Below are 25996 nucleotides of genomic sequence, written 5' to 3'. Positions count from 1 at the left end.
TCCACTTTGATAAAGCAATTACAAAACATATTCTTTTATCTTAAAACAGCCAATTTAACATTTATATAGCACTATTCATGTAGGATAAAGTCTCAGAGTGGGAGGGTGAGATGTGAAGCAAGTGAGAAGGGGAATAGGAGGTTACCATAGGCGCAGTCAAAAAGGTAGGCTTTCAGGTGGGATTTAAAAATAGTTAGAGGGGGCGGAGCAGAGAATAATATCGATTTTAGATGTATGTGTTCGTGTAGGTTGTGATTTGCTCTGTGTGAAGATGCTGCTGATTTCACCTGATGAATTTTTCCACAGTGATCTGCCTTTTAAGGAATGGGTCACGAGACAGGCACTCAACTGGGAGTTGATAGGTTACAGAATGAGTATAACAACTAATCAAGTTGTGTTATGCAGAAAAATTCAAGTAGCTGGTGAGGAAGTATATAGTGTATACAATAATAGCATGCTATCACTAGCTCTCGTTACACGATAAACCAATTTGAATCTGATTAAAACATGGAACTCAGTAAAGTATCGCATGTATCGTAAAAACAATAAGGTTTACTGGAAATGCTTCAGTGGAATAAAATATTGCTTGACTTTCATACAATGGAGTTTCTGGAAACGGGAATTTATTTTATAACCAAGATACTTAGAAGTAAGTTCACTTGGATGATTATAGTGTTTCTGAATGTCCACAAACCTGGCACCTTGATTCCCAGACATAAAGATTTTTGTATGGCAACTAGCAATATGTGACAATTTCCAACTCACAATTGGATCCTAAATTGGCATAGTAGTTTAAAGAACTGGATAACTGAGCATGATCAGAAAGATTAATCATGAGAGATTACAAGAGCTAGAGAGATTCAGATGGCAGCCAGATATTCACAAAGATATTCAACCAGTGCCTACCCACCAACAAATGCTAAAAGTGATCCAAAACATTTTTTAATAAATATTCAAACAATACTGACAAAATTGCAATTGATAAGTAATTTGCAAAAATACAATGCATATTATGTGTTATGTGTCATTTAAAGCAAATCCTCCAGCAAACTAAACATAAAGCACATGGTACTTTAAGGCCACCCAGCTACATCAAAATCAAAACATGGGCAAACAGTCAGAGCTTCACTGCCCAGTATTTTATTACTGCTGTAAAGCATGCTTATCTTATAAGTCTGAAAATAGAGATACAATAAAAAAAATCACCCACATTGTTGCTTAAAAGACAGCTCCAAGTTCACAATCATAAAAATCTGTGTGTCAGTGCAACTTATGCAATTTTCTAAACAACGAAACAAAATAGTTGGACAAAGCTGGAATGCTTAGTGGGTGTGTGAAGTGTTTCCAAGTCAGGTCTACTTTTCTTCAAGGAGTAATGTTTAGTTCCAAAACTGGGTATGATATTGTACACATGGTTAGAAACAGCTGCGCGCATTTCAGAGCTGGAATATTCAGCGACTTTACCAAATACCAAAGTTCAACAAACAAATACAATCTCCTTTGGCATCTTGGTAAGGTTACTTCAAATATCTGGCTACTTCCACACCACCTGCATAAAGTGTTAAAATCAGCGTTTCCATCTCATGAATGCATTGGAGAATGGTAATGAATGATGGAATTCTTCATTTTCAAAGTGAATTGCTAAATTGCTAGATACAGCCACAGTGTTGCAGAAGTATCCATTGATTAATAAATAAATGTATTTCCACTACACAATGTGGGGAGGGAGAAAGAGGGACAAAAGGATCTCCCTACGATGCTCACACCTCCCAACAGCAAGATAAAATCATTGGCAAAAATGAGTTAGGTTAATCTTTACCGAATCCATCAATGCCTTTTTTTCAAACCATAGAACGTACTTCAAGATATATAAACAGAATTTATGATGATTTTACATTGGTGGAAGTGAAGTAGAAATTGATTCTCACCTGCTGGATGACCTTCACTAAATCCTTCAGGACTTGTCTACGTTTCCGAACATCCTTATTGGTGATTACTGCTGTGGTCAGGTATCGAAGGATATGTGGACACATGGTCTGAATGGCATTGAGATATCTAGAACAGAAAAGACAGATGAGGAATATTGTCACACCTGCTCCCCAAAATCCATAAATTTACATTCAACTAAGTACATCATGGTGTAAAGGTAATTAAATACCATTTAATTACCTTTAAAAAGGCTTTTACTTCCAATTTCAGTTTCAACTCCCAACATGAATGAGGAAGTGTCATCATGGCTAAGTCTGTGGCTAAGTTGTTAAAAGTAATCTTCTGTAAAAACATTTAAATCTCCCAAAAGAGGAGACTGGAAGGACCACTCCTACACCAAAGTAGTGCAATGATAACTGCTCATATTACAACAACTTGCATTTATATAGCACCCTCCACACTGTTTAGCCAACCATTTAATAGCATCTCTCTCAAAGGAATTAATTCTCTTTAACCAATTTTATAAAGGTTTAAAAAGTCCACACCTTGAAAGATGTAAAAGTTGGTGGAGGTCTGTGTGTACATTCTAGTAAGGTTACTGAGAACACAATGTCCTTACACAGAGCGATTATGTTCGAGCTTAATGAACACAACATTCTTCAGGAATCAATGAAGAACTCCAAGGAACCCAAATTTTAAGTACAGCCCGAACAATATACATTAATCTCAACATCAAAGAATCATTTTGTCTACACAATGCAAATGGCTCACTTTTCCCACCTCAGCTACCCTTATTGATCCTTGGGGTGAGACTATCAATATTGTCAAATTTGTGGCAATTTTGAACTGTGGACCTACGCTCCTAAGAACTGAATTAAAGACAAAAGTTCTAAAGCTTTCGTAAAGTAATTGTTCGAAAATAGAGATTACAACTAGCCACCTCCTTCAACTATATTATACGGTAAACTACATCTGGCCCAAAACAAATGTTGGATATGGATTTACAACAGTTACGGATATTGGGAGATACAGCTCATCGTCAACTCAATATTTTTCACTCTACGATATTGGACACAATGAAAATGATCAAGGTTCTCATCTGTCTGTCTCTCATTTTCACAAAATCAATGAAGCAGCCAAAACATTACACCTGTTCTTTATACATGTGCCATAACTAATTAATGGGGGGAAGAGTGAATTTTGGCCAACAAATTGCTTTTTTCAGGTTAATGAAGGAGTTTACTTCAACAGTTATAGCATTGCTGGTATACAATGTGCAGATTAGCTCATTAATTTACAAGATGCATACTTAGGATGTGCCATTATTACAGTTCAAATGACTAATTTTCCAAAATTTGTGGTAGACACTGCAATATAATCCTTCACGCTATCCTTCTCCACTGACACTTCTCTCAGCTCCACCTTCATGCTTCTGTCCTCTCCTGGTTTCACTCTTACCTATTCTGAAGTCTCCACTTGGTCTCTGAAGAGCTTCTCCTCCTGTTCCTACATTGTCACAGGCAGGGTTACTTACTTGGGGCTGTATCCTTGGTCCTCTACTTTTTCATATCTACATGCTCTCACTCGGCAATATCATCTCCAGACTACTTCAACATGTATACGGATGACACCCAAATCGATCTCTCAGTCTCCACCCTTGATTTCAGGACCACGACCACTGCTGTTCTGACCAAATGTCTGACAACAAGCTCTGGATGAGCTCTAAAGTTCTTCAATTGAACATCAACAGGATGGGGAATCTCCTGCTTGGCTCATAAGTGGCTTCTCACCACATGCACTGGCAGCATCAAACTGAATGCACACTCCACCTCACCAAGACAGTAAGGAACCTTGGTGTATTATTCAACTCTCAATGGTCTTTAAATCTCACATTTCTTGCCAGTTTTCTCACAGTTTTCCTCTATCTCTGTAGCATTGCCTGCCTCTGCCACAACCTCTCCCTCAGGTTGCCGAGACTCTAATGCACACATTCATCACATTCAGGCTACATTACGTCAACTCTCTGCTTGCTGGACTACTTGCCTCTTCCCTTCACAAACCGCAAACTATCTAGAATTCTGGAGCTTGTATCCTTTTTCGCACTAGGTTCTGTGAGCATACTACCCCTATCCCTCCTCAGCTCCATTTGGCTCCCCATCCTCCAGCGAGTTAGGACCTCATCCTAACCTTTCAATCGCTCCACGGTCTTACCATCCCTACCTCCTCAAACCATACCAACCTGGTCGCTGCCTCTGCTCAGCAAACACGAGCCTGCTTCACATCCCTGCTTTACCATCCACAATAATGGTAAGTCGGCGCCTACTTGCAGGCAGTTTATCCCAAACCACCTTCGACATGCACCTTCCCTCACCTCCTGCAAGGTCCAACTCAAGACCTTCCTCTTTGACCACACTTTCGGCCTTGTCCTCCCCACCTTAGTTCAGGTGCAAACCTTAACCAGGGTGGGGAAGAGCCTTGAGAAATCCTCCCAATGTGAAAGATGCTATTTAAATGTAAATTTGTATTGTATTGAACAAATAATTGAAAATAACCCTTGTGAAGTCAATATGATTTCAATGGGAAAATGGTGAGAAGCTTACATGTGCATCTGATCCACGTTTTAAGCCAAATTTGACACAAAATGTATTGCAATATTGCATTACAAATGTATCATCTATTAGATCAGCACCTGTATCACAGGTCAGCTACAGATAGTTTACTGTCACTAATTGCCCATAAAGATGGCTTACTCTGCTCTGTGTGCCTAATCTCAAGTATTACTTTACACTTAAGTTACTACTTAATGATCCCAACATCAAACCTCAAAAACATTTCTTCAGATGAGACACCTAAGTCACGTCATGTGAGGATGAAACCATAGTTAATGACAGCACTAACATTTAGGTAGAAATGAAATGTTAGCACATTGACAGGTCAAGGACAATTATCTAGTTACACTATTCAGACTCAAAGTTACCAGTTGCTGTGAAGAACCCCATATTTTCATCTCATCATTACAGACCAAGAAGTTTTGCTTTATTCCTCAGAAAATAAAATAGTTACTGAAATATCACAATCCAGTTCATTCTACAGAAAATATATGCTATAATATCACAATCTGGTACAAATACATTTAATATGTATTGGCTTATAAAGGACTAGCTGTACAACATTTTCTGTCCCCATAAAGTGACAGGATAGATACAAATCCTTGCACTTGATCCAGTTTGTTGTTGGGACTTTGGACCCACTGGATTCAGGAACATTTTCCCTCAACTACTACTTCATTCACTGCCCTCAAACCGTATACAAATCTAACCAGCCATATACTAAGCACTGTTCATCAGTAGAGCAGTCACACACTAGAATTTAGATAAATGTCAAAGGAATATAAAAGAGAATAAGTTCTGGTACTCAAAATTCTGTTTCCAATTAAAGAGAATATATTACCTTATTACAACTAAAATCTGAATTTTTACAAAATGTACAAGTTACCTTCTACATACAGCTTCTTGCTTAATAAGAAGTTTGATAGACTTAAGGCAATTAAATACAATCAATGCCTAAAAAGCACCAATAGCAGTCCTAGCTACATGCCTTCAGCCAATATACCCTTGAATACTAAAAAGTCTAACAAACATAAATCTATTTCCCCTTTGGCCACCAACTTCCAGTGCAAGAAAACTCAGAAAACCTGATATTAAATCAGAACAAATGGTGAGAGCAAGATAGTTACACAATTGATTGACCACGATTCACTCACAGGGCATAGCTTCAGAATGTACAAGTTTTCAGGAGCATTCCTTTGAAGAATTTTTTAAAAAGGTCAAAACATTGTATGGATTTTTTCACTAGTTTTTTTATTGTTAGCTCCTCCTCTAATTTGCAAAGTAAATCAGCTAGTTTTCTGTTGTGTATGGAGTGCAATCTCTGCATCTGCTTACATTTCCACTTTGATGGATTGTATCCAAAAAATTGGGTAAATGAATAGAAATTATGAAATTCTGAAGACCGAGGAATTTCTTCAAGAAAATTAAGGATTGTATACTTTAGTTCATAGAACATGTCTTAAACTGGATCGTACCTTAAACCCCTCCTCCCCAACTCATTCTGATTATTCTTCTCTGAAGTATTTCCAACTCTTAATTAGTTTTGCCTGAATAAAAGTCCATGCTTCTCAAAATGTTCAGACTCCATGAATCTCAGTCCACCCCAAGACAAATTCCTTGTACAACATTTCAAAAGTCTTCTTAAAATAATTCTAAATCAATCAGATTTGAAGGGGCTCTGTGTGAAACTGTGGAAAGAAGTTGCTCACATAGATGATCATGGAAGATTTCACCATACAGCAACATCTGGTTTAAAGGATGCCCTTCAATGCGTTTGGTCAACTTCCAGAATTAATTTTCTTTGATTTATATATTATCTGAACATGTATACCTTTTCTACAGGACTGTCAAGTGGTTGTTTGTTTTACTAAGCAACGCCAGTGAAGATGAAATGTAATACAAATATTCTATACAAATGATACTGATCAACCTGCTAGAAAAAGATATTAGCAAACAATCCTGTTGAATTTGATAACTAGACTGACACAGGTGACAGATGTCTGCACAAGTCTAGACTGATTTTCAACTTTATTTATATATCTGGAAGCACTTAACTTTTGACAGCAGTTGTGGAGCATATTAAACACAAAAATCAATTAATTACTTGAAACATAGAATTATGTCAAAGATTCAGGTTCGTAACAACTACATTACTGCATTGCATTGGACTGAAATGAATCATGTTGCACAACGAAATGTGACTTATTATCAAAAATAACATCTTTGTAATCTATCCTTCTATGGAGTTGCTCCACCCTACCCGTGTGACTTTCTACAACCCTATTGCCTGTCAGCTCCCTCGGTTCAGCAAACACTGGCTTGCTTCATGACCCTGCCCAATCTGCTCACCGGCAGTGGGCAACTTTTCAGCTATTCTGCCCCGCTCTTTGGAACCCTATCCCTGCCTTGCCCAACCCCCCTCCATTTCTGCCTCAAATCCTATCTTTTCAGTGCCCTTTCTTTCCTCCTCCCCTCTCCCCCAAAGGTCAGGGAAAGAGTCAGCTATAAAAAGTGACCTGAAATACACACACACACACACATATATATATATATATATATATATATATATATATAAAATCTGCAGTGGTATAAATCGACTTGCCTGATTTTCTTTTAATTATTACTGCGACTTACTATAAAAAGCACAGTATAAACAAGACACAATATGATTACATGTATGGGTTCTGATAGTATATGCACAAGTCTGTTGCTGCTATCTCACCTGTGCAATTGTCCAAGCATTGGTAACATACTTTCCTGCAGAAAACAAAACCAGTAATGAAATCTGTTTTTGCTAAACTCTCCAAGATGCTTTTATACACTTCCCAAGTTCTGTCGAAAACCAAAGAATAGTACACAGCATGGGGAAAGCTACACAATGAGAAATGGTGAAAGGGAATTTCTTAAAGGTTTTATTTACAACAACAAGATTACATTTGTATAGCACCTTTCACGTCAGGAGGACGTCCCAAGATTTATGCAGATTATAATTCACACCTTGAAGGTCACTTAATATGAAGAAACTTTCTTTTGAGAAATAAAACATTCAGACTAAAGTTCACAAGCACACAATGAAAGTCAATTGCACAGTACATTATTACAGCTGCAATTCTACCTCACATTGGATCACAAACTAGAAATTCACCATATGAGGAGTCCTCAAAGATCATAGCATTAAAGTGCAGAGGAATTATGAGAATTCAGCTGGGCAAATAACCGTAAAGATTTTCTTAAACAAAACTTCAGACTCTTGCGTTTGTATTTAACATGAGATTAAAAAATTATTTGGGGCAGCTATAAAATACTATTTACTCTTAAAGCTGCCTGTAATTCACTCACTTTATCCAGCCAGTCTCACTTGCAGCACATAAATCATAGGACACAATTGACTGAGGCAAAGCCCCTCCTTCCGTGAAGATAAAAAGTAAAACTGCCAGTCTGTCTGACGTCTTGTTGCAAATGATCTGGAGAATAGGGCATTAAAAAAATAAACATTCCAAAGAACAGAAGGTGCTGCTACAGAAAATGTATAGCACAACTTTAAGATCATCAAGACTGATGTTAAATAGACACATTTGAAAACAAGTTGGTTCATTGATATTAAAACAACTAGCCTCTTCTTTTCCACCTTTGCCTTATATATAAACTGCCAAAAGGAACATCCAGTTGATTTTTAATTACTCGCGTTTCAACAGCAAGTCGATCTGGCCACCAACATCCATCATCTCTCATACAATTATAATAATAATAATCCTCTGATTTGATATAGCACTTTTCACATCCTCTAGACTTTTCAAAGCGCTTCACAGAATATACTGTAAAGTGAATTGACTGTATATTTTGTGGGTGAAAAACAGCAGCCAATTGCGCACAGCAGTGTCCCACAAACAGTCGTGGATTGAAATGACCAAATTCTTATTTTTTTTATTGAGTGATTATTATCAAGCGTGTGGAATAAGGAAAGGTTTCACACTGCCAGGAATCGCACCCAGGCAAGTTAGCAAGGCAAGTGCTCTAACCACTGAGCGACAGGACTCCACTTGTAATGTATTCGCACTAATGGCCCACGTGAAGTCCACTTGTGGCACTGACTGACCGGTTTACTGCACAGCCCACATGTACTATTATAGGAATTACTAAAAGTACTATTATATGTACATAGGATGTGCTGTTGATGTTACATCATGCACAAAGTGTCGGGAGCAGTGAATTGACAACCTGGAAGCATTACAAGAGAGTCCGAGTTTATGGACCACCTTATAATGGGATTGGCATGCATTATCCAACAACAAATTATAATAATAATAATCCTTGCATTTGATATAGCGCTTTTCACGTCTTTTAGACGTCTCAAAGCGCTTCACAGAATATATTGTAAAGTGAATTGACTGTATATTTGTGGGCGAAACGCAGCAGCCAATTGCGCACAGCAGTGTGCCACAAACAGTCGTGTACTGAGTGACCAACTTTTTTTATTTTTTTTGTTTGGTATTATTATCATGCCCGGAAAGGCGATCGGCCAATCGACTAACAACCAGGTTCCTACTTACTGCTCAGTAAACGGGCGTGTGTAGTAAGGAAACTTACACAACATTTTGCATTACATTTGAAAAGTGCCTTTCACTTCAGGAGAACATCCGCAGGCACTTGACAGTCAGGGATCCGCACCCAAGCTGGTGGTTGGGATCAGGAGAAGTGGAAGGCGGGGAAGGTAGAGTTAGGAGAGTCATTGAAAGCACGGTCGAAAAGGAGGGTCTTGAAGGAGGCAAGAGACGGGCGAGATAGAGGGACTGTGGGATGGAGTTCCAAAGGGTGGGGGCAGAGAGGCTGAAGGCCCGCCCATACTGCTTTACCTTCACCACCACACATAACCAGTTTCCTCTTTTGTGCCAAGCATTTCAAAGCCCATAAAAAACCCTTAGCAGTCTTAAATGCCCAAGGCAATCCAAGAATTGAATGCATTCATAGAATTATACAGCACAGAAGGAGGCCATTCGGCCCATCATGTCTGTGCTGGCTCCTTGAAAAGAGCTATCCAAATCTATCCCACTTGCCAACGCTCTCCCCATAGCCCTACACACTTGTCCTCCCCAAATAATTATCTACTTCTCTTCTAAAAGCTGTTATCGAATCAGCTTCCATCATCCTTTCAGGCAATGCATTCCAGATCCGAACAACTCGCTGTGTGAAAAAAATTCTCCTCACCTCCCCTGTTCCTTTTAACAACTATTTTAAATCAGTGTCCTCGGGTTACCGACCCACCCACCAGTGGAAATTGTTTCTCCTTGTTCACCCTATCGAATCCCCTCAAAATTTTGAAAACTTCTAGTAAGTCTCCTCTTAACCTTCTCTGCACCAAGGAGAATAATCCTAGCTTCTCTAACCTCTCCTCATAACTGAAGTCCCTCATTCCTGGTACCATCCTGGTAAATCTGCTTTGCACCCTCTCTAATGCTTTGACGTCCTTCCTAAAATGTGGGGCCCAGAACTGAACACAGTACTCTAGCTGAGGCCTAACCAGTGTTTTATAAAAGTTCATCATAACTTCCTGACTTTTGTATTCTATGCCCCTATTTATAAAACCTAGTGTCCCATATGCTTGTTTTTAACAGTTTTATCTACCTGTCCTGCCACCTTCAAAGATTTATGTATATGAACCCTCAGGTCTCTGTGTTTTTTCACTCCTTCTACCATCAGCTTTTATTGCCTCTCCTCATTCTTCCTCCCAAAAGCCATCACTTTGCATTTCTCCACATTAAACTTCATCTGCCACGTGTCTGCCCATTTTACCAGTCTGTCTGTGTCCTCTTGCAGTCTATTACTATCCTTCTCACTGTTTACTACTTTTCCTAGCTTAGTATCACCTGCAAACTTGGAAATTGTACTCTCTACACAAGTCCTGGTCATTTATATAGATCAAAAACAACAGTGGTCCAAATACTGATATTTGGAGGACACCACTGCACACATCCCTTCAGTTAGAAAAACAACCGTTCATCACCACTCTCTGCTTTCTGTCTCCCAGACAGTTCTGTATCCATGCTGTCACTGTCCCTTGAATACCGTAGGTTTCTATTTTGCTTGAAGCTATATCAAACGCCTTTTGAAAATCCATACAAACAACATCAACTGCACTACCTTCATCCACCCTCTCCGTTACTTCATCAAAAAACACTTATCAGGTTTGTTAGACATGATTTGCCTTTAATAAATCCGTGTTGGCTGTCCTTTATTAACCCATATTTTTCAAAGTGAAAATGTATTTTGTCCCAGATTATAGTCTTTAGATGTTAGGTTGACTGGCCTGTAGTTCCCAGGTTTATCCTTCTGCTTCAATATTTGGGAAGCATTTAAAGATCCCTTACATTCCCAGATACAATACTGGAAAAGAATAGTCATCTGAAGAGTGATCTTCTGGCTTCCATACTCCCTGGCAATGCTGCAATGTTTCACATTTTTCTTCAGTTTTAATTAACATAACATGATGGTCATTGCTCCCCCAAATTTCCTCCTCTTTCTCCCAATTCTTGAAAAGGTTCTTCTTAGCGGTTCTTCTTCACTGCTTTATCACAAATCTCACTACTCTTTCTGATATCACCAAACCCTTCCCTGACGCTTCTCGTTTTCTATCTCTCTCTTTTCACCTTGGCAGTGTATTGCACCTTGTGCCTTGTCCTTCACTTAGGTTCTCAATTTGAGTACAAAAGCTGAGAGGAATTATTGATTTCAAATTCAAGGGAGCTGAATGTCGATTTTCACCATTATTAATCCAATATTTAGCTCATAAAACAGACAGTCACTTCACCATTAGTGTATTCTGTGAAGCGCTTTGAGATGTCTCGAAGACGTGATAGGGCACTATAAACAAATGTAAGGACTATTATTATTATATATGTTCTTTCATCCACGGTACTTTTCTCAGCAAATCTAACCAAAGATAACTTTAAGAAAAAAGTTGAAATTATGTTGAATGTATGGCTCTCCAGATAACTTTTCACAATCCATGCACTAGTTTTAAAATATCAACTTTAGACAATTCACCATTTTCATAGCAGTTTTTAAAAGGTACTTTGGTGTTGTAACAATTTCAATTTTTTTGACATTTCGTGGTAATATTTGATCCATAAATACTTTATTTGAATGGATTTTGCATTTGTTCGCATTTTTAGAATTGGGTTGTAAATACAGAAAAAAAACTACCAAGCATGTCTTGTCTGATAGGTGCATTGCCATCCTTCTCTCCAAAAATACATTGCATGTTGCCAGCAGTCAACCAACACATCAGGGAAAAACACTATAGCTTCTGACTCAACTGTATTGATTGCAAATATTCTTAAAACCATCAGTAAAAGATTTCTAGTTCTTTTAACACAACTTTAATGAGCATACATCAATAACTTCTCTGGAAGCGATTGCCACGGGCTAAGCATGTAAACAGAGATTAAACACACCCTCCCGAGAAGCAAAGACAAGTTATAAAATAAGCAAGCAATTTATTTTACAAAGAGAGAACTGCAGGAAATAGGGGGTGATTAAGAATCAGTGACACACTCAAAGGCAAATTGAAACAGCCTGCAATGTAGACAGGACATCTTGTAATTTGAACAGGATTCATCCGCACCACGTACTGAGTAGGCGTTCAGCACTCAAGTGGTCCATGCTAAAAGCTGCCCACAAGTCCGCATGCAGTGTACTTGACAGAACATAGATTAATTAAAGATTAACAGATCCCATAAGCAAGATGATACATAGGACATGTGCACACATTCACAACACTTGAAGGTGGGTAATTAATTCAAACCTGCAGAAACCTCAGCACTTCAAAGGATTTTTGTTACCCAAGCTCCTGGTTGCAAGTATGCATTTAACAATTACCAAAAAGTCTATAGTATCTTTAACAATGTTTTCTATTTCATCTATGTTAAAAACAACTTTTAATCTTTCAAATGGAAAAAGGGGTCATGAATAGAATCCTACAATATTCGTGACATCCACTATTTCAAATGAAGTACTGCTAATGAATACATCTGCTTCACAGAATACATCCCACAAAAGCACACAACTACAGCTGGTTTTGTTGAGAAGTCTACATATTTTTGTGGTCATGGTTTACTAAATTTTAAATAAATCCATGTTTATAGGTAATTTTGCTTTTCTATCACATGTATCCTTAAATATTACAACTTACAACACATTAATATGTAATCACATACAATATAGCACACTTAAATTTCTAATCTGCAAAACAAATCAAGTCTGACTATTTTTATCCCAATTCCAACACAATCCCAAATCTAGGACACAAAGGGCTGGAGGGAAATCTAAATTTATCCTACAGCACAGTTTCCAGTATTCCCACACTGTGCTGATGATTACTTCAGCAGGAGTCAAGTAAACCTCTGCCATGACCAAATTATTCAGTCTAAATTTTCTAACCAACTGCAAATCATTTATAAAAAAACAACTGCACCAAACAATTCTCATTCAATATAGTTCCAGCAAATGATCATGCTACAAATTAAGATAACTACTACCCACAACTTATCAATCATAAACCACAGCGGAATCTTTTGAGAATCAAACGCAAAATTCAATTAAACCAAATAATTTGTAACTTCTACTATGAACAGGGAGGGCAATTGTTCAGAGCAGAAGTTTGAAATCATTTAACTTGACATAAAGTTCTCAAGCACAGTCTTCTTACAGCCCACAAACAGAAACCACTGACACCTTAAAGGGCACCACATTTTTCCACCACTTTAGTAGAAGCACTGGAGTTCAAACAAGACTTAATGTACTCCCATGCAAATTGTGATCTACTGTATCTACACAACTATTGTACAGTGTAAATTAATAAATCAAACCAGCAATGATTCAACACCAACTGAGTTGCTTTAGTTTCTCACCAATATTGTTGTGATTCATTTAGGAATCCTAGCTCACTGATTCTGCAGTCCATCTGCATATCTTCTATTATTTTTAACAGTTTATCACATGCCTCCCATTGATCCTTCTGTTATTTTTCTGCTCATCACTATCACTTTTCCCCAATTTAACAAATCAGTAATTAATACACAATACATATATAATATTGTTCCAGTTTTTTAATTTCTCCTTCCACCCAAAATACATTTTTCAATCAGTTCTGTCCCCAGTACTGGTAACTCTGAACAAAGATCAATCAAGTCATACTTCTGTACCGATGATGGGCGCACTGAAAATGCACCCAGTGATCCATACAAAAAGGTATGATGTCTAAGCTACCCTCCCTTTTAGCTCAGCATCAAACTACACCACTGTTAAGAGCTCCAATATGCTACTCGTGTGAAGGGCACTACTTAAATGCAAGTTATAGTTGTTGTAAATAAATAATCTCAACTTCAAACTATCGCAGCAAGTAATCCAATTCTAAATACAGCAACTGCAGGATATATATTTGTTTTTCAGTGATTAACCTTTAAACAAAAGAATATTTTCTTTGTTAAAAGTTGGCTGCTGTGACAATTTTTTTGTGTGAAAAGTTCACTTCACACCTTCTTACATGAACAATCAAGTTGCAAGTTGCAACCTCAGTGAATGAAAAAAAATGTCTGTCCTTATACAGAAGTCAAATGACTGATGCTAGTCTTAAAGTGGCATGCTTCCTTGGGGTTTCACTTGTTGCATGACTAAGACATTTTGCATTGGAGGTAAAAGTCAATAAATGAAAAACTTTTTGTGCTGTGCAACACTTACTGTGGCTGATAAAGGAAGAGGTCAATAATGTTGTCTCTCCCTTTAGGATGGTTGAAGAACACGAACAGTGACCAGTGGATTAGCCACGTCCTTTGCTGAAGAGCCTGGAGAGGTGAGCTAACAGACTGAGAGAAAAAATGAAAACCTCTAAATCCTTAGGTTAAATCGATGAAGAACAAGCATTCTCTGGCTATTAGTTATATCTACCTGCACAAAACTCACTCAAGTTTTTTTTGACAATATAAAAAACATAATTTTTTAATATATTATTTTGTACAAGTTATAATATAAATAATTTATATATTATATAAAAATACAACATTTCACACAAAATATGCCCCGCTACTATTGTACCACCAACCCTCCCACCCCACCAAAGCTCTCGTTCTCAGTCACTGAGTGAAGCATGTTGTGATGTCCTCCCAACTGAAGAGTGCTATATAAATGTAAATTTAATGTAACGGTAAAAATCTGATAAATTCTTTCTTTGTTTACCACAATTTTCAGAATTACATTTTAATTTTTCAAGAATATCTTGTGGAAAAACATACGCAATATTAAAAAAAAATGCAATCAGCTATCAATCCAGTTGTACTATCACCTCAACAAATTCTTACATTGTTATCAATGGTTTCCTTTAGTCGGGTTAGATCTTCCATGGCGGCTTCCCAGTTCTGCATCAAAATTTCTGATGCTAATTTTCCCCAGAGTGAACTGAGAGCATTCCTGTCAGTCGAAGGTACCTGTTGAGAAGCACAAAAAACATTTATGCCAACATAACCACTTTAACTGACTTGAAACGAAATAAATAAAACTTGCATAAGTCTTATCTTTCTTTATACATCGTATAATTGCCGAAGTCGTACATTTACCCGAGTCCCATTTAGTTTCTTATTAAAACCACTTAGATTTCCTTACACTGCTCACATTAAATCACCTCCTAACACATAACACCACTCTTCTACCCTTCATTACCTCCGCACTTACCGGCTGTATTGAATCGCGGGAAATTATATCCTGATCCGTCCATGCATGCACACTTACCAATCACCTGCATTGAATCGCGGGAGATGTACTCTTGATCCTTCGCTCAATGTACATAAGAACTTTGTTTCCCGTGATTCAATGTGATTCCACAACAACAACAACTTGCATTTATATAGCGCCCTCCAAGCAAGGCAGCGTCCAAAAGCACCTAACAATGGTGGAACACGTTGTCCAGGCACGAAGAGAAGGCCTTCAGGCGCAACCTGAAAATGGGGAAAGAGGGGGCAAGGCGAAGGGATTGAGGGAAGGAGTTCCATAGCTTCCTGGCTGAAGGCACAGCCACTAATGGTGGAGCGGAGGATTTGCAGATCAAGGAGGAGGCCGGAGCCAGTAGAGCGGAGGTAGCGGGTAGTGCTGTGAGGAGAGAGGAGGTTGGAGAGATAGGGGGGTGGCAAGGCGTGGAGGGATTTAAACACTAGAGTGAGGATCTTAGAAGTTGATTCCAATGCTAAGTGGGCATGCAGCAAAGACTAAGACGTAATAAATCAAGGGAAATACAGGTTTGACCCATCACCACATGCGCACTTACCAGCTGCAATGACAAACTACCTCCTGCAACTTGGACTTTCCATAAGTCATATTAAATGTTACGGTCCCAAATGTTACAGCTTATGAGTTTTACTGTACTGGATTCCAAATACTGAATGACATGGTCAGAAAAATAGGATAAATGGATCATAAACTAAGTTTTTTCAAGGTAGAGTTCAGCTTAATTCTAGCACATAATGTTAGATATGAAGTTTTTCCATTGTTATAATCCCAAATCGTGTTTTGCTGGTGTATCACCCTCATGATTTCTCTTAACACCTGCAGCTTCAAGTAGGTTTGCACCTATAATTCCCCATTCAGAAAAAGTCGTATTTCAATCAACTGTGGGAAGCTGCAGTTAGGACAATAGAAAAAAGCCATTTCTGCCTTTTTTGAAACAATATAGTAGTTTGCATGAGCCTGGCTTCAATAATCCCTGTTTTTCCTGCAGATAACAGCAAAGAAACAGCTTAGCATTCCAGCTTTGGCAACATCCCACTACTAGACTAGCCACAAACAGGTTCACAACCACTTGGAGCAGCAGGACATTTGGGGAAAGTCAAGGTGGAGTGACCCCTGCCAAATTACAAACACTTCATCAGATTTGTACGGTTCACATGAATAATAATAATATCTGAAATATATCAGAGCAGTAGAACTTTGAACAGAATTGCAGTATCCATTACTTAAAAATTAATTTATATTATGCATCAGAAGTACATAAAATTCTTAATGGATTAGAGAAAGTGAACAAAGAACACGACTTTCTGATATGCTGAAACAGCAGAATAAGAGGGCAGGCTCTTCGTTGTGAAATGCAAGATCAGGATACCAGAAGCACTTGAGTCTTTTTTAAACAAAATTGGGAATCAATTGGGCCCTATCTAGTAGGGCCCAGAATACTGGACTCAATTCTGAGTAATGGAAGAATAGTAGAATTGATTTTCTGGAAGAATGAACCAAAAGATAATAATAATCCTTGCATTTGATAAAGCGCCTTATCATGTTGCCGCGATGTCTCAATCCACTTCACAGGACACTCTGTAAAGTAATCTCGACTGGGTTTTTGTGGGCAAAATGCTGCTGCCAGTTTGCACACAGCAATGTCCCAGAAACCACCATGGAGTGAGTGACCAATTTTATTTGGGGGATTGTTGGCCAGGACACTGGGAGAAACTCCCTTCTCTTTTCGAATAGGGTCATGAGGATCCACCTGATCAGGCAGATGGGGTCAAAAGATCATCTTCTCCAAACCTTTGTTATGAAACATCTGTCACCACTTTCCCAGAATAAAATTCATAATTTTATTTGAATAAAAATGCCAACTGCATGCCTTGAAAAAGTCAGTGGGAACAATAGCCTCAAAATGTTCTGACCGAATCTTGATAATATCTGAAAATAAAGTAATGTAGCGTCTATCAAGATATCTAATTTCATTTGTGATTGGAACAAACTGTTGTATAGAGGCTACTTTTGACTCTCGAGCTATGGATACTTTTTCCTTTGATGACATCAATAGCTAAAAGTGAGTATAACCAAAGGTTAAGACCCTGACGGCAGCAGTCAACACTTCTTCACGTGGTGGTGATTTGTTTCTACTGTGGGAACAATATTGATTTTTGAACGTGAGCTGCATCTAGTGCATACCTTATATATCACATTCTCTTGGCACACAAGAATGGTGTTCTTTTGAGGGTCAGCTGTACACCGGTGCATCAATTGCATAAAATCAGTCAGCTATTCTTTTTGCTTCAGTTGTTTATAAATTAATAAGCATTCTTTGCAGTTCGATTGTGTCATTTAAACATTAAATGGGAAGGAAATGTGTGTGATACAATGATATTGTGGACAGAAATGCAATTAAAATATATCTACAAATCCAGTCCTTAACAACAGATTTGAAAGTAAACAAATCTCAACTCTCAACTTTATGAGAAGCTGACCTGTGCATAACTATTCTCCTGTGGTTGGTTGGGGGGAGCTCATACTCATCCCTGTTGGAAGTGCAGATTTTAGGAGCATATTTTAACTGCATTTTCTATCCACGTGATGAATTACAAGATCACACAGCATTGTTTCCCTTCCTCCCCACATTTGGCTAATATACCCATCAACCCTGCATTCTGCAACTTTGTTAATGCCCATGGATGTTGGAGTAATATAATTATGGAAATAAAGTTCCAAGTTGCTTTTATACCAATAAAAAAAAACATTTTCTTGGGATGAAGCCCTAGTTCTGACCAGGGAGGCATTGCATCTAAAGTTCCTGAATCCTGGTACTTTGGTGATCCTGGTTCGGGGCCTCCCGGGAAACAGGTCAAGAATAAATACCAATGAGTATATTCACCATATGTAGGGAGGGAGGGAAATGTGGCATGCAATGGCAAAAAGCAATTTACATTCTCCCCCTTATGTCTTGAACATATTCAAGACTGAGATAGATATATTTCTTATTGCAAAAGGGATTAAGGGATATGGGGATAAGATAGGGTTATGGTATTAGCTGGAGTTAGATTAGAAGATCAGCCATGATTGAATGGTGGGGCAGACTCGAAGGGCCGAATGGCCTACTCCTGCTCCTACATGTTATGTTATGATTTATAAGACAATTTATGGTCAGTTGTGCAATGCAAAATAGTTTCAATATTTACTAGCATCCAGGACTTGCATTGTCTCAAAAGCAAGCAACATATTTGCCTATTAACCAGCATCAATAAAGAACCACCTCACTATAACCCTGAAGTGAGTTAGTTCTAAAAGTAAGCATGCTTTTTCTCTGTCTCAAATGGTCATAAATTGCTTCAACAAAGAGTCTCAAGTGGTCATTTTTTTGGAAATGAAAATTAAAAGTTATTGCTTCAATTCCTTTGAAATATTTCCTCAAGTCTCTTGTAACTTTCTTATTAAAATATTGTTTTTTTTTAATGTTAACACTATTTACATCAATTCTAACAAAACATGGAATGTTATCAAGTATATTATCAGATAATAATAATAATCCTTGCATTTGATATGGTGCTTTTCAAGTCTTCTGGACATCTCAAAGTGCTTCACAGAATAGACTGTAAAGTGAATTGACTGTATATTTGTGGGCAAAATGCGGCAGCCAATTGCGCACAGCAGTGTCCCACAAACAGTAGTGGATTGAAGTGACCAATTTTTTTTTATCTTGAGGGATTATTATCAGATGTCCTGATAACTTGAACCTAGCTTAACTTGTCACTGCCATTTAAGTCATCGGGCTTTCAATATGCCGGCCGCCTTTATGTATTTACTTATGCCTAATTCGCCACTTCGGATAACTTGTCACCGAGCCCTTTTGCCTTGGAGTGACAACAACAACAACTTGCATTTATATAGCACCCCTTAGCGTGGGTTATCAGGAGACTGATGTTCCAGCAGACAGGATGGGTTGAATTACCTTCTGTGTTGTAAACCTTCTATGAATTCTGTGTTTAATCGTTTGAAATGCACTAAAAAATTTAAATTGCCCCACCTCTGAAACTGTTAAATTAAAATGTTAAATTGCCTCCACCTTTTCCAAACATAATTCAACTTTCATGTACACGAATGGGCAGTCGGCCAACCTAGTCCTGTTCCTTTAAGACATTGCTCTTCACTGACCTTTTGTCAAGGGCCTCAATCTCAATCAGAGTCTTACTTGAGGGTTGTTCTTAGGAATTCTATAACACGCTGCACCACGGAATGATGGGATGTGGATTTGTGCCCATGATTTTCCACACAGTGAGCTTCTGATTTCAATCACTGCATTGTCAGCAGTTGCAATATGAAAAGAGGAAAAACTACAGGAGTGATTGCTCTATTAAAGCTGCAGACAGTGATGTTTTAAACATATCATCTTCATTTGATCTGTGGATGCTGCACACACCAGAAGCTTAAATACTACACTTATCTACAGCCCAAGCGGAAGGATCCTCAGTCAGGATACCTAATATCCTGGAGGCCTTGATACCTAAACCTGTGGGGCCTTGAACCCAGACATAAGTCGTATCAGTTAGGACCATAATATTTAATACGACTTACGTGAATCCGATTCAATCAATAATTTACAATGCGCATGCATAATTCAATGCAGCCAGCAAGTGTGCATGGAGTACTTAGTCACTGCAGCTGGTAAGTGGGCATGCGGTGACGGCTCAGACTACGTTTCTCGTGATTCAATGTATATTGACCCATCGCCGCATGCGCACTTACCGGCAAACATTGGAATTACATTGAATCGCAAGAAATGAAGTTTGTCTGCACTTGCGGCGACGGATCAAGACTAAGTTTCCTGCAATTCAATACAGTAAGTGCGCATGAGTCAACGGGTCAGGACATAATTTCCCATTTTTCCCATGATTCAACAGAGTCGATAAGTGTCAGAGTGAGTGTTATGAGTTAAGAGTTGATTAATATGACTGGTACTAAGAAATCTAAGTCGCTTTGATAGGAAACTGAATGGGACTCGGGTGCATGTACGACTTTGGTGATTTTACAATTAATAAAGATTTATGCAAGTTTTATTGTATATCCTGGAGTCCTGTAGCTCAGTGGTTAGAGCACTCGCTTTGCAAGTGAGAGACCTGAGTTCAATTCCAGGCAGGGCGAAACCTTGGGTAAGTTTCCTTACTCCACACGCCTAATAATAATCCCTCCAAAACAAAACAATAATAAATTGGTCAATTTCAATCCATGACTGTTTGTGGGACACTGCTGTGCGCAATTGGCTGCCGCGTTCGCCCATAAATATACAGTCAATTCACTTTACAGTGTGTTCTGTGAAGCGCTTTGGGACGTCCTCCCGCTGTGAAAAGCGCTATATCAAATGCAAGGGTTATTATTATTATTATTATCCTTGCTTTTCCTCTTCTGATATCAGTGGAGGGAACAGCACTGAATCTCTGCAATGACAACAGTAGAATTCCAGGTCTGGATACAAGACCAAAAGGGAAAATAAATTGGTAGTTTAGTCTTTTCATCTGAGCATTAACTCAATGAGTGAGTAATGTGCCATGGAGACGAAGTCTGCTGCCCAAGAGAACCCAACACCTACACCGTACAACTTCCCAAATCTAAACTATTCCATAAAGATGTCAAATGCATACAATTCTTAATCTGACCTAAACGTATGCATCCTTGCAATGGAACTGTAAGTTCTTGCATTGAGTGTCAAGAAGTACTCACTTTCCAATAAATCTGATGAACACAGCAGGGGTTTCCAAACTGGGGGCCATTTGAATGTTTCATGGGGGCCAAGGAGCCGGGAGTCTTCCCGGAAGTGGAATTGTTGGATTACAGAAACCCACGCAGCCCAAGGAGAGGATGATAAAGGTGTATTCCCCGGCCTCCAGTGCAAGGTATTTAAGGGCAACCTTTTGTGGAGGCTGTGGAGGCCTTGCCTACATGCGAAGCCCTCCATGGCCTCGTCCCACCCTACCTCTGTGTCCTCCTAACCCCCTACCAACTCACCCGTTCCCTCCGCTCAGCCGGCTCTGGCCTGCTCCACGTCCCCCGACCCACCCACCCCACCATTGGCGCGAGAGCCTTCAGCCACTCTGCCCCCAACCGAGCAGAAGCAGGTGCCAGTTGAGCCAGGTGGCGGGTTGGGGAGTAAGGAGGTAAGACAGGGAGTGAATGGATTTGAACACAAGAGTGAGGATCTTGAATTCAATTAATTCAGTGATGGGGAGCCAATGGAGCCTGTCCAGGACGTGAAAACAAAAATGGCAAACTTCAGGGTGCTCAGGCAACTGATGATGTTGATTTTGTGCACTGAAGAAGCATTGCAAGAGTACATTGGAAGAACTGATCAGCAGTTGTTTGGTTGAGATTTTACGGACCCAAATCACTACTTTATAATAGGGCTCAATTGTATACAGCCTTGCTCCTCTCTACCTCTGTGAACTTCTACCCCCTAGCAACCTGTCCACTCCCTCCGCTCAGCGGGTTCTGACCTGCTTCACGTCTCCCACCTTGCCCGCCCCACCATTGGCGACTGGGCCTTCACTCTCTGCCCCACCCCCTGGAACACCATCCCACAGTCCGCCTCACCCACTCCCTTGCCTCCTTCAAGACTCACCTCAAGACTCTCCTCTTCAACCATGCCTTCGGTCACCCTCCTACCCTCCCCGCCCTCCAACCACCCTGATCCCAACCACCAACTCGGGTGCGGATCCCAGACAGTCCAGCACCTTGGGAAGTTCTCCTGACATGAAAGGCGCAAGACAAATGTAATTTGTTGTTTTAGTGACTAAAGTCTGCAAGATGCAAGTTTCAAAACTTTTTTTAGTATGCCAACAAGAATAGGATGCTAACTAATTTTCTCAAAACTTAAAGATTTTTGAAATGCAAGGATTATTATTTTCCAGGGAAGCTATAAAATTACATACAAAACTTCAATTATTTAGAGTCCGAGTTCACTTTTCAATCATGTGTTTCTTAGACTAAAAATTTCAGTTCAGCCAGGAAGGGGTTATAAACAGAAATATTCAGTAATTTTTATTGGCATTGGAAATTCAACATGCCAGACATAACATTATATAGATCTTTTTCTTTATGCAGTTTCCAGCAAAAGGAAGCAATTATTTATCATTTCAAAAAGCGTCAAACGACTCCTGTTGTTTGAGTTGTGATCTTCTGGCCTACATTTCCTCAAGAGAAGCAATATTTAGTCACAGGCAATAAAGTGTTTGGAATACCAATTTTGTATACAACATCAAATTACATTTGCATAGCATCGCAATATCAATATATCCTTTAAGGTCCGTCTCAAATATATAGTCAATTAACTTGACAACGTATTCTGTGAAGTGCTTTGAGACGTCTCAAAAACGTGATAAGGGGCTATATCAAGTGCAAGGATTATTATTATTGCTACCTCTTTGATCACACTTTAGGTCATCTTCCCCTGCCCACTTCAGCTCCAACCCTCTGCGCGCAGGCCCAGACAGTACTATTACATGCTTTGGGAAGTCCTCCCGACGTGAAAAGCACCATATAAATGTAAATTTCTATTGTATTCCACTCTTTTAAGTAAATTGAAAGAAACCAGAAAGAAGGATTGAAACCAAAGGTGTGCAGAGAGTAAACTTCCCCTAAACACAAATTTGAATGAAAATATGGGTCTGGGTCTGAAGACATCCTATCACAGATTAATGAATTTATTTTTGCTGGTTGCAAAATTTAGTCAAAAGCAATATATAAAGTAGTGTACTTAAATTGTGGGCTGGTAGGCATTAGATCCAGATAAATCTTTATTATATTAGTTAATAAATGTCAAAAAGAAAAAAGACTTAACAAATCAATAATTCTGGAAGGCAAGACAGCAAACTCTGATTAGCACAGGAAGAGGTACTTACCAGAACTCTGAAAAAGTAGAGATATTCTGCTGCTCCAGAATAATTACCACACTCATACTGGAACTTTGCATATCTGTAGAGTGTGTCCAGGTATTCCTGACGGAACTTTAAACAAAAGATACTATAAATAATCCATAGAGAAACAAGATTTTAACCGAAAAGGCACTACCTCGGGGAGGGATACTTAACGTAACTGTGCAAACAACTGAATGGGAATTGCAACATCCGATTGCAGTGTTTGAAAAAGGCTATTTTTAAAAAATCAATAACAACAACTTGCATTTTTATGACGCCCTGCACACCGGGCGGGTGCACCTTACGATACACTTCCCCTTACAATCCAATAACTAATAAGTCAGTCATTGCTGGTGTACATTTGGTCTCACCTTTCGGGTCACATACCGCTACCGACATCTAAAAAGAAACTTAATTTGCCAGCTTGGTAATAAAAGACATGAAAAGCTAGATCAGTCAAACAAAGGTATTGCTTGCTCCTTCAGCATGCAATGCAGTACACTATTACAAAATAATTAACTAGAAGTTAAGTTAATTGAAATCTGTTAACGCTTTTTAGGAATGCACTAATGAATCAGTAATATCTTTTGGGGGAAATTATCAGTAACCTTTATTCATCAATTGTACTATAACATTTAAATATTAACACATTATCTGTGATAAGCATGCATAGATGTTCCAAGACTTACCCCATGCTTATCAGCTAAGTAGTCAAACAGCATTCGTCCATCCCTGTTAAAAACAATGTCATATTTTTAATATATTTAATAATAATAATCCTTGCGGTTGATATAGCGCTTTTCACGTCTTCTAGATGTCTAAAAGCGCTTCACAGAATATACTGTAAAGTGAATTGACTGTATATTTGTGGGCGAAATGCAGCAGCCAATTGCGCATAGCAGTGTCCCACAAACAGTCATGGATTGAAGTGATCAAATTATTATTATTTATTTTTNCTTGAGGGATTATTATCAGGCGTGTGGAGTAAGGAAACTTGCCCAACGTTTTGTTCTGCCGGGAATCGAACCCAGGTCTCTCGCTTGCAAGGCGAGTGCTCTAAACACTGAGCTACAAGACTCCTAGGACTCATATTTCATATGACTTAAGAATACAGTGTAAAATAGCACTATTTACTGACTGACAGGTTTAGACAAAATACTTTTATGACAATGTGCTTAAAATAAATTGTCTAAGCAGCTCAGGATTTCAATGGAACTGAAGTTATTACACGTAATTTCCACCAGGACTTATACTGTCACTATGTCACTACTGTACCACAGTATACCAGGCCCCCACGCCCCCCCCACCACCCCACCATCTCTAGCTCTCTCTCTGTGTCCTGTCAGTTTCTCTAAAACTCTTTCTCTGATTTCTCTTCATCACACTTTGTTTGTCATCACGTTGCAAAGGTGGAATTCAACAAAAACTCCCAAGAAAATCTGCAGTTCTATTCTGTCAACTGATATGGAATTTGTGTATAATTGTGGCTGTACCAATTGTTAATCTAATTTCAGAATAAGTAATTACAATGATAGAGAGGGTGTTTAAAAACGATAAGCTCACACAACTTTTTATAATGGTTTCATAGCCCTCTCTTTGTAAATTATTCCCTAGAAAAGGGATAATTTGTAATAGGTAGGATATGAAACCCAGAAATAAACAAACAGGAGATTCCAAATCATGGGAAAGCCACTTTGGAGATTGACTCACTGAAATCAGCTTTGAACACAAACCATTTAAAACTTTATTCATAAATTTCTGTTAACAGCATTAGGGTTACACTTCCCCTTAATATTTCATAATCCAACAGTCAGGTGCTGATTTTGTACTGTATTGAATCAAGCATAGTCACTCCCAGAGCTCTGGAACACGAATCAAAGACAACATCAGTCAGCCTAATGGTACTACTTCTGAGACGAAGCACAATTATATGTGGACTTAACTTCAAACATACAAGCTGCTCGGGGGCATCAAACTACTCTTAAAACGGCAGCAAGAACAACCGGATAAGGACAACCATACATAAAATAGTTGTCATCAGCCTGTCATGTGCTTTAGAATGAATCCCTGTAAACTGAGAGTTTTGCCCATGTGCATCACAGTGTGTAATTTATAAATGGCTTCTGGACATGAAAAGGATAATGAGGACCACCTGTTCAGCACGTGACAGTACCATCTCACCAGTTGAGGGTGATGAATGCATTGTCTGAATCCTTGGTTACCCCCTGTTGATTTATTTCAAATGTGCTTCCTTGCAAAGAAAGGGGAAGGAAAATAATTAAGACTTTAGAAACAAAATAAGCAAATCTTTTTTTTGAAATACAGGGCGTTCAAATTATTTTCTGTAGTTTCATTGGAGATTTGTATCAAATTTCAAACTGTTTGAAAGAGAAATGCTACTATAACCGAATGGAGAGCAACATACAAATCTGTTACAAGGCATCCTGATAAGTTAGTCAACAACAGTGAAGTTCTTACAGTTTATAGTATCAGAATAAAAGCACATCAAACCTGTCTCAAATATTGCTTCCTCTCTCTCTCCACCCCTTGTTTGCTAATGTAATAATTTAATGCACTGCATTTTAAAATACATCCCTACATTTAATTGTTAGTATTGGGCTTGGGCTCCAGAGCTTAGGTCTCAATGCATGGAGATTCAAAATAAAATTCCTTGAAGTTTCATTAGCTCTCAGCTTCACTGGCAGATGGAGAGCCTCAAAGAAATTAGAAGTCTGCACTGTTGGAAGTGTGGTCCTTTGGATCAGATTTAAA

General features: G+C 38.7%; 1 protein-coding gene across 1 annotated transcript in view; it reads right to left on the bottom strand.

The window, feature by feature from the left end:
- The window catches only part of eif3e (eukaryotic translation initiation factor 3 subunit E), a 114761-nt gene that overhangs the window by 72260 nt on the left and 16505 nt on the right, over positions 1–25996 (bottom strand). Inside the window, exons 4-8 of the mRNA NM_001292859.1 lie at positions 23914–23956; positions 23210–23314; positions 14891–15016; positions 14274–14398; positions 1929–2055 (exon numbers count right to left, since the gene is read on the bottom strand). Coding sequence (NP_001279788.1) covers positions 1929–2055; positions 14274–14398; positions 14891–15016; positions 23210–23314; positions 23914–23956 — 526 coding nt within the window. The remainder of the gene's footprint in view (positions 1–1928; positions 2056–14273; positions 14399–14890; positions 15017–23209; positions 23315–23913; positions 23957–25996) is intronic.

This window comes from Callorhinchus milii, unplaced genomic scaffold (genome assembly GCF_018977255.1).
Source record: "Callorhinchus milii isolate IMCB2004 unplaced genomic scaffold, IMCB_Cmil_1.0 Scaffold2, whole genome shotgun sequence".
NCBI classification, from domain to species: Eukaryota; Metazoa; Chordata; class Chondrichthyes; order Chimaeriformes; family Callorhinchidae; genus Callorhinchus; species Callorhinchus milii.
Note: the sequence above shows the minus strand (reverse complement) of the source record. Positions and strands in the feature narration are given on the sequence as shown.